This window comes from Pediculus humanus, genomic scaffold, assembly GCF_000006295.1.
Source record: "Pediculus humanus corporis 1103172107768 genomic scaffold, whole genome shotgun sequence".
NCBI classification, from domain to species: Eukaryota; Metazoa; Arthropoda; class Insecta; order Psocodea; family Pediculidae; genus Pediculus; species Pediculus humanus.
The window spans coordinates 55,748-66,431 of NW_002987366.1; the positions used below are offsets into that span (position 1 = coordinate 55,748).

The 10,684-nt window shown below is 26.7% G+C and overlaps 2 protein-coding genes across 2 annotated transcripts; both read right to left on the minus strand.

Moving 5' to 3' along the window:
- Window positions 1–1,200: 1,200 nt before the first annotated feature.
- On the minus strand, window positions 1,201–6,175 carry Phum_PHUM354880 (golgin IMH1, putative; the record flags this gene model as incomplete). Its single annotated transcript, XM_002427900.1, has 7 exons — window positions 1,201–2,848; window positions 2,991–3,136; window positions 3,326–3,407; window positions 4,608–4,816; window positions 5,245–5,330; window positions 5,570–5,877; window positions 6,018–6,175. 7 exons carry the CDS (start codon window positions 6,173–6,175, stop codon window positions 1,201–1,203), a joined length of 2,637 nt encoding a protein of 878 aa, XP_002427945.1.
- Window positions 6,176–7,921: 1,746 nt separating this feature from the next.
- On the minus strand, window positions 7,922–10,684 carry Phum_PHUM354890 (ubiquitin-activating enzyme E1, putative; the record flags this gene model as incomplete). Its single annotated transcript, XM_002427901.1, has 1 exon — window positions 7,922–10,684. A coding segment is annotated over one exon (2,763 nt), but the record flags the coding sequence as incomplete, so codon positions are not given.

The following is a 10,684-nucleotide window of genomic DNA, read 5'->3' on the forward strand; positions in this document are numbered from 1 at the left end:
GTTGTTATTAAGCTATTATTATAAAACTTGACAAATTTCTCTTCTCTCTCTCTCTCTTCCCCTCTCTCTTTCTCTCTTCAAAATTTAAACACTCACAAAAATATTAAAAAATTCAATAATAATAATAATAATAATAATAAATAAATAAATATAAATTCAATATTAAAGACAAAAAATTATTTAAAAAAAAAAAAACAATAATAATAATGATCACTTTTATAACATATAAGAAAAATTTAACGGGACGGTTTTTTTTTTTTTTTTTAATAAATAAATAAATTGGAAAATTTACGTAAAAAAGTAGATTTTCCGACGCGAAAACAAACAAAAAAAGAGAAAAAAATCAGGTACGACACGTGTGTGGTACGGAAAAACCTTTTCAATCAGTCGCATCATTACAATTTCTATACGTGATGACGTCATAAACACATTTAAAAATCGCAACAAAAAAAATTTTTTTTTTTTTTTTCTGGAAATACGTTCAATAGAATATTATTATTATTATTATTAAAAATTTTTTAAATTAACAAGGCAAATTATTATTATTATTATTAAAAACTACCAAGGCCGTCTATCTATAACAATTTAATATTATAAGGTTGAAAGTGAAGTGTAAGTTTCTCATCGTATTGTTTTTCACACTTTTCCAGGCCCCTCCCCCTCGCCCCCTTTCCCCTCCCCCGTCTCGTACCCTGTCCTCCTCCTACTCCTCCTCCCTTCAACGTCATCATAATCATTTTAAAAATTTTCAATTAAAATTATTTATTTATATATACATTAATAAGTGGAAAGAAGACAAAGAATTTTCACCGTCTAAAAAATTATTTAAAATTATTATTATTATTATTATTATTATTCGTAAATTTATTTGGCAACATTTATTTATTTATTTATTTAAATTCCTTCCTTCTGACTACGTTTATTTTTTTTTTTATTAAATAATAAAAAAAAATTTTCAAGTCTTTTTCCTGATTTTTAGCATTTACCTAAATTAAATTAAATTTTATTATATATATTTAAATAAAAATAATTTAATAATATAATAATATATATATATATCTATAAAAAGGTCAAAGGCCCTTCGTTTTTATTCTATTTATAAATAACAGGCAGCTTGTTACGAGTAGTCTTACTTATTACGAGTTTAAATTCAAAAAAAAAAAATTAAAATATTCTAGAATTTTCTTCGTTTCCTTTCAATTAATAATAATAATTATCGATATTTTCACACGCGGCGAGTGATGTCGTTTTTTTATTTTTAACGAGATTATTTAAAACGGGAGAACAACATTCTGGAGGAGTGCAAAATTCTCCAGAACTTATTTCCTGTGGCGGCGTCGTGTACGAAGAACTCGAACTTTCTGAAATATCCGAAAGTTTTCTTTTTTCCCTCGAATCTAAACCCTCGGGTACACACACGAGAAAATTATCCAAACCGGAAACGGACGATAAACGTAATTCGCACGATTGAACGTGGTTACAACCGCCTCCTCCACCACCGCCTTCCATATTATTATTATCGTTTTTGTATTTTTCCGTTATTTTTAAAATCGAATTCAATTCGTTTTCCATTTGAGATTTTTTATTTGAGATTTTATTCGTTACGAAATCAAATAAATTTGTTTTTGTATTTTTAATAACGGATGATGATGATGATGATGAATCGTTTAATTCGAGGTAAATAATTTTTTTTTTATTATCGGTAACGTTAATCGAAGATGAAGAAGGTTTCAATTCAAAAATATTATTATTATTATTATTATTATTATTTTGAGGAAGCACAACGGAATTCGTTTTTAAACCGTCTTTTATAACCGTCGGACAAATATTTAAATTAATGGCACCGTGAATTATATCCGTGGATTTATTATTATTGTCCACGTCTTGTTGTTTTACGAATATTATTTCGTTATTATTTGTAAAAAATTTCAAAGATTCGGATAATCCGTTATTGTTTACATTCTCATCATCATCATCATTATTATTATTATTATTACCGGAGGAACTTTCGAGAAATTGATCGAACGTTTTCAAACTATCCCGTGTTAAATTTTCATCCGTTTTCGAACACAAATCAATTGCCGTGCAAACGAATTGAATGTTTTCGATTAAATTTAACGTTGAATTATTATTATTATTATTATTATTATTATTTTGAATGTTTTCAATCGCGAATGAATCCCGTAGAAAATTTATTTGAGCCAAGGAATGATTTGTTTTCAATGATAATAAATTATCCGGGACGATCAAGGGTTTTGTTTGTTTTTTTTTCAATTCGGGATCGTCAATTATTAAACTAACATTGTAATCGGGAACCACGGTTGTAACGACGTTGGCAACACTGGAGGATTTTGAAAGCATCAACGGTCGACTCGTTGATTGTAATTTTTTACTCACGTTTTCGCTTTTGTGAAAAAATGAAACCGATTGTTTTTTTTTCGTACCGTTCGGAAAACCTTTCCATAAATTTTGATTTTTAGAATATTTTATCGAATCGTCGATAGAGGGCAAATATAAATACGCGTCAGAAGTAGAAAAAACCGTTACGTCGTCGTCGTCGTCCATTTCGTTATCGCGAAATTCAAAATCCGTACAAATATTTAAATTTTTCGATTTGTCGTTATTGAAATTATTTATTGAAACGTTTTGACCGTATTTTTCCGTTATCGATGGAAAATTAGATTCTTTAATTTTATTTAAAAAAGCATCGTCTGAGGATGTCAGTCCCGAACCGATTTCCGATTTTAAATTATTAAGAATTGGTTTGCAAAAACTTTTTACAGAGGTTTTCCTAACAAAAGAATCATCGCCATCTTCCTCTGGAAGCACAGAAAGCTTCCGGCAAGACCTGTTAAAAAAACCAATTCAAAAGAAATCCACCATTTTGTCTCTCTCTCTCTTTTTTCTGAAGATTTGGCAAACCGTCTTAATAATTGTTTTGCGTTCGTTTAGATTAAATATTATTATTATTATTATTATTATCAACTTACCTGAAGACATCCATATCCAAATCCGAAATTTTATGATCGAAAAATACACGTCGTACATCATTGGATTCTAAATCTTTTAAACGACGTAAAAATTGACATTCGTCATCTGATTCGAGGGAGAAAATTGTATTTGTCGATTGACTTTTCTAGAAAAAACAATTTTTTTTTAGAAATGAGTCGAAATATAATAATAATAATAGTATTATTATCGAAATATTGTGTTAATTTTTACCTGGAATGTGGTCTTGTATGGTAAAATTGGTGAAATGTTGTTATTGGATCGGTTTGGCATGCGATGCTGTAAGTTTCCACGTTAGTATTCGATAAGGGTTGACTTGTATGATTTCATCTTTATTTAAAGACACGTGAGAAACAGCTTCTTTAATGGATTTTAATTTTTCTGCATGATTATCTTGCCTGTGGAGAGAAAAAACCTTATTTTTTTAAATCGTAATTATTAAAAACAAAATTAACCACGTGTGATAGATAAATAAATGTACAATTTTTCCATAACGATTCAAATTTTAATTTTCTAACCTTTTAAAACTAATGGAAAGGCAATTTCCCATCCCATTAAAACTAATCTAATAATTTAACGTAAAAAACTCATATAAATGATCCATTTTTTTTTTTATTTTGTTTTGTTTAACTTTACAACTATAAAATCACATTATTTAAAAAAAAATAAATTTTGAAATTTCGAGAGGATTTTGTGTTTTTAAACTTAACGTCGTGTAAAATATATAATTAATCATGTTATTTAAAAAAAAATCATTTTTTCATTCCACGAAATTAAAATAATTACATTTTTATTAATAAAAAGAAAGTTTTTATAAGAAAATATTGATCATAGACTACATAAATCAGGTTAATAAATGTAATAATAATAATAATTAAACCTAAACACTGAAATTATATTCTTTATATTTTCATTTCAAATAGCAAATTTTTATGACACGTTCTCTAACAAATAAAATGAGATTTTTAAAAGACTTATTTAATATGTGTCATTAAAATAATTTTCTTTTTTTTTTTTAAATAAAAATATATAAACCACACCCGAGAAAACACACACACTCACAGAATCCCCCCAAATTGATGAATAAATAAAAATGAAAAGTTCTCAATAAAAACATTCAATTGACTAACCCATCGTCGTTGTTACTTTTTTTCATCTCTTTCAAGCGCAGCCTTTTTAATTCTGCGCGTTTCTATCAATGATTAACCTTATTAAAAATTTACAAACCTTTTCTTTTTATACAAAAAAAAATTGCAAACGTACATTAAACTAATTATTTATATATATATAGATCCCACTAAAAAGATAAATAATTATTATTCGATAATAATTAAATAATGCAAATAATATTATTAAAATAATTGAATTTTAATTCATTAATAAAAAGGATTGTTATGAAAAATGACGTCACACGGTATATGCCATTCGATTTTTCACACACACAAAAAAAAATGTTTTTTTGGAAAATTATTGAGTAGGTCATGAAAAATAACAAATACTGTTATAGTCAAGTGTTTTTCCTTTAAACGAGGAGATTTAACACCTTTTTATGATTTTACTTTACAAAAAAAAAAGAAATTAATTTTTTGTAAACTTACCAGTCAATTAGTTCCATTAAAATTTTTTTTATTTCTTTTAAACAAAAATAATTAAAATTCATTGAAATTTTATTATCACTTTTTAATATTTCAATTTTATTCATTTTATCTTTTAATTTATTTATTAAATTAAATAATTGAACATCTTCTTCTTCTTTAAATAATTTATAATTCTGTAGTTCTTTTATCAAAACATCTTTTTCTTTGAACTAAAAATTAAAAAGTTTACAAAATTTGAGTTTGAATCCTTTTGTTTTTGTTTTGATAAAGTGTAAAATATTAGATGATGTGAAAATTTTTTTAGATTATTTTATCAAATAAATAATTTATATATACCTTGGCTTCAAACAATTCTTCTTGAAGACTTAAATTTTGTTGATCATTAGATAATATTTCATCTTCAACACTGTATAAATTATTAAAAATCGTATCTTCGTTTTCGTGTATAGATTTCTAAATAAATTAAATTTAAAATTAATAATATTTACTTAATTATATTGTTTCATAAGTAATAATTTTAAAAAATGCAAAATGGTTCTGTTAAACATTATCAATTGATTTGTTTATGTTCAGGTATAAACTTGTCACTTGATAATCATAACAAAAATTTTAAATTTATAACCTTAAAAGCTTATACCTCAAAAATTTCAATTTTTTTAGGTTGATAACATTTTAATGTATCAATCAAATTGTCTCTCAAAGCTATTAATTCTGATTTTTCATCTTCAAGATTCTAAAAGGAAAAAATAATTTATGTTAATACACATTATTATTATTATTATTTTTGATGATAGAATGAGTTCCATTATAAATTAATCATTTGTCACATGGTCATCATCAATAATGTATTTTCAAAAATTATAAAACAATTTAATTACAAAAAAAATTATTAGAATACTATTAAAGTAAATGATATTAATAATAATAATAATGAAATAGAAATTTAAATAAAAAATTCAAACCTGCCTTGATTGTAATCATAAAATCTTTTGTTATTGTATTCAAATGTAAACATTCTTCTGTTTTCAAATTGAGTTCAAATTGTAATTTTTTATTTTCTTTTTTTAACACATCACAATTCATCATGAGTCCTTCTTTTTTTGTTTCAAATAAATTTTCTTCTTCACATAATTTTTTTTTCAAATATTTTGTTTCAGATGTTAATTTTTTATTAGCATCAATGTATTTTGTATTGGTTTCTTCAAGTTGTTCAATAATATTTTCTTTTTCTTTTATGATTTTAAACATTTTGTTTATTTGTAATTCTAAACTATAAAACAAAAAACAAACAAAACATTAAATAATAATGGTTTAGTGAGGGAAAACTCAAAGGTAAAAAAAATATTAATAACACTTATTAAATGGACACAGTTAAGGATAATAAAGCCATGATAATAAATTATAACAAACTTTTTTAATGAATATTCTTTTTCTGAAAAGACTGCAGTCAAAGCATTATAATTTTCTTCTATTGTTAAAGCATTTTTACTTAATGTACTAAGTTCATTTTGTAATTTTGTATTTTCATACTGTAACTGAGCAACTTTTTCAGATATGTTGTCTTCCATTATCCTATAAAAAAAAAAAAAACATTTTAAATTAATTAAATTTTTTATATTTTCATACAAAATTCCCTCATTTAAAAACTTACATTCTTTTTTTTAAACTATTAAACTAATATTTGTAAAATTTTTGACAAAAAAGAAGCAAAGCAAAGCAAAGGCAAAGGCAAAGGGCAGGTTATTAAAATTTTTTACATCATAATTGAAAAAAAATGAAATAAATAAATAAATATCGTTCAGTACAATGTTTCTTTTTTTAATAACTTTATTTAATTGGAAAAAAGGGTAATTATTAAAGCAATGCAATAATAATAATAGTAGATGATTTATATAAAGTAAATTTAGAACATAGATTACAACGTTGCTCTAATTTATTTAACGTGTTTACACTTTTTTTTTTAATAATTAAGTAATCCTATTATTATTATTTTTAAAGAAAGAACTTAATGAAAACTTTTAAGTTTAAGCAAATGTTTTTAAAAATATACAAACTTTGAAAAATCTCTTTTTAACGAATATATCATAAAATTAAAACCAAAGTTGCACATTTTTTTATTATTTTTATTTTAAAAATTTTAACCGTCGAAATTTTGTCAATGTTGCCAACTTAATTTTTTTTGAAAAACAAAATGTGAGCCAAAATTATTATTGAAATTTTTGTTACCATGTTCTTTTAGTCAGTCTTATGAAATATCATGTAATTAAATTTAATTTTTGCAAAATTCATGCGTAAGTTAAAGTCCGAAAACATTTTTTACACTAAAAATGACATTTTGAACTTGGCATTAATTTAAATTTTGATATAGTAATTAATAATTAGCATTGCAAGTTCCCATAAAGTGTGTTTAAAAAAAAATTGAAAATGATCCCCTCATTATTTAGACTTTTAAAAAAAAAAAGACTCATCATGTAATTTACATAAAAATTAATAATATATTTTTTTAAACAAAATTTATTACATTTGAAAAATTAAAAAAAAAAAAAACAAAAAAAATTACACACCAACTACAAATTAAATAAAGTTATTCATAAATATTTTTTAATTTTGAATAAATGGATAATTTTTCTAATAGGAAATTTAAATTTCACGTATAGTAAAATTCGAAAAAAAACCGGGTACTTTTTTTTATTTATTTTTATTTTCGCACAACAACTTTTATTCATAAAAAAAAAAAGAAAAAAGAAAAAAATTAATTCATATTAAAGCATGAGCAATTAATAATAAAAAAAAAAAAACAAAAAGAAATTAATTATATATTATAATTCAAAGCTTTGATATTTAAATAAAAAATTTTTACGGTCAACTAAAAATTATTTTTTTTACTTTTTTACTGTAAATAATGCTTTTCTTTCTTTTCTTTTTTTTATGTAAACTATAAAATACATAATATTATTTAAATTACTCACAAGCATTTAAAATTTTTATCATTTGAATTCTAACACTAACGAAATTTGATTTAAATATTTTTTGTATTCTTTCGTGTTTTTTTTTTTTTTTTTGTTTGCTTGAATCAATCAATCAATCAATTAATTAATTATTATTATTATTATTAAAAGCGGAATTCATACACATATTACACAAAAACACTTTTTTTTTTTTTCTTTGTTTTTTTTTATTTATTTTATTTATTTATTTTTTTTTTTTCTTTCTTTCTTTCTTTCTTCCATTACTATTTGGTTATGTCATTCGTGAACAACAGTAATTATTAATAATAATAAATTATTTATTACCCTCACTACTAAACTTTTTCGTTAGTTGGGTAAGGTATAACGAACATATGGTATTTCAACGTCTTCTCCGTTTTTATCGTTGCAACAAAGTTCAAACACTAACGCCTTTACGTGGGGCTCCAATTTTTTCTTCGACACTTTTCTAACCACCTCCGACATGTTTAAATTCAATCTCTCTTGCATTTTCGATGCGGCCATGAAAAATGAGTAAAGCAAACAAACTCCTTGAGACAACATTGTTATTTCCAAACCGAATTTTTCTTTGAAATAATCGAGAAATTCTTGGAGTGTGATTTCTCCCTCTATTTCGAATCGATCCCACAAGGTCCATTCCGTGTCGTAGTATTTTTTCTTTGGAGCTGGAATCGGTTCGGAAAATGCGAAAAACGGGAGAGCCAAATTGACGAATCCGTTTTTGTAAACATCCAATTGTTTAAATCCTTGAGCCAATTTGTAAAGCTCGAGACAAACGAGTCCGGCAACGACAGATGTTGTGGTTGCTATGGCTGGAATAATTTTTCCAGCTATGAATTTACTCTTATGTCGGTCGGCGGGTGGGATTTTGTAATTGGCAGCTCTCAAGTTTGATGCAGCCACAATGAAATCCATGTGTAAATTCGTGTCATCATCTTTTTCAAATTCAATCGGATTTATTATAAGGCCACTTAATTCTTCGCGAGAAGGCAGCTCTTGTTGTAATAATCTCAATCGATCCGTGTTTATATCGTTTCCGTTGGATACTTGCAATTGAGAATCCGTTTCGGCGATCGTTATACCAGATCTGGGAGTAAACTCTGGCACTACAACTTTATCCACCATTTCCTTTATAGCTTTTCGATCTCTATTCTGCGGGATTCCGTATATGCTTGCTTTCAAGTTAGCTGCCGCGAGAATATAATCAATATGAAGTGGATTTTGAGAATCGAATTGGAGAGGTTCTGGACATCGTTTTGGTCCGGACCAAAACAATTGGCCACTTGAAGTGACTTGATTAGGAGGAAAATTAAATAACAATTGCCTTATTTGGTTATTGTATTGTTCCTGCCAATGATTTCGAGCCCAAGCTACGCATTCTTGTAAATTTTTCGGTCTGTCATCGATTAATGCTTGCTTAACCGATTCGAGAACTTCCAAAGGCTGTATTCCTTGTAATTTTAATGTTCTTTCTATGAACATTGGATCCGTAAGATACTGAGATGCATTTTCTGGAAGTTGTTTAAATAATCCTTCAAAAGCATCCCTGGCCCATTGAAGAGTGTGTTCAATAGCATTGGGAAAATTCTTAAGGGTGCAAATAGGTATAGATTTTTCTGGCGGATCTTGTGACGAACTGTAAGATTCGGTAAGAAACGGTACAACTACTTGAGTATTTCCTTTTGTACCCAAGGTTCCAGATTCTAACAAGGGCTTTCTGTAGTAAACACATCTTCTGTCCATGTAAACACGAGCATCGACATTATCTAAAGCATTGGCAACTCCATCCAATCCATCGAAAAAGGCATCATCATATGTTTTTTCTGTTTCTACCCCAACTCTATTTTCATGAGAAATAATGTTTACAGTTGGGTTCATTTTTTTAATCGCTTTGGCAGCTACAGTGGATTTAGGTCGCTGGACATCATGGGGTCTGAATAAAAATTGTCTATTTAAATTAGACTTTTCAATTAAATCCATATCAGTCACGATAACCTTTCCGGTTGTGCAACCAACACCCATCATTGCAAAATTTTTCAGTAATTCACATCCAATGGCTCCAGCTCCGACGACAAAATATTTTAATTTTCCTAAAGTTTCTTGAAACTGCTGTCCAAAAACTGCCACTTGAGCATCATATCTACTATTTTTAGGCTTAACAGAACTTTCAGGTATTGATGCATTTTTAGGTAAACATTCGATTGCATCAAAATAAAGCCATTGTTGAATAGGATGAAATTTTCCACTACATGCTTTCATTACTTCCTGAGCTGCAATACCTCCAACAGCTCCATTCATTGGACAAACTTCACCGGCACATATTTTAGAAAACAATTGTAGCAATTCCACATTAATTCTTGACTCTTCTAACATTTGCAAAGATTTAGCTATTTCAACAAATTCATTTGCATCTTCCTGATTCCATGGTCTAGGAAAAGAGTTTTTCATTTTTTTAAATTGATGAAGAGCAAAAAATGCCAAATGTGACTGGTTAGGGTGATCAAATTTAGCAAAATCTGTAATTAAAACTTGAGGTTGTGCAATAGCTTCTTTAAATGATTTGAAATTTAAAATTTTTGGCATTTTAACTTGTGATACTAATCCTCCTTGAATATACTTAGAATATTTGGATGTGTCACCAATACTGAAAGTATATGGACCCAAGACTTTTATTTTAATAGGCTTGCAGTCATTCAATTCCTCCATACCTCTTATTTCTGTAAATGTAACATAGTCACCATCTTCAAATCCATGTCTGTTTTCTTCGAGACAAGTGACAACCCCTTCAGAATCATGAGATATGTCAGCAATCATGGCTGATAAAGGGTTTTCCCCATTTGTGTCATACACAGTAAAATTATTACCAAAATCACAAAACAATTGTGAAAACAATCCACGAGTATCTGCAATTATTAATGCAATATCATTATTGTGGGTAATTTCAGAAATACGTTCTTGATTTTCAAGAGATGTGTTAGTCAAAACTACAACTTGAAAGGTTTTAATGAACTCTTCAGTCAGTTGACCAGTGTAAGATTTAACTGGTACATAATTATTCAGTTCTGCTAAGCTATCACGACAAGCTTCCGC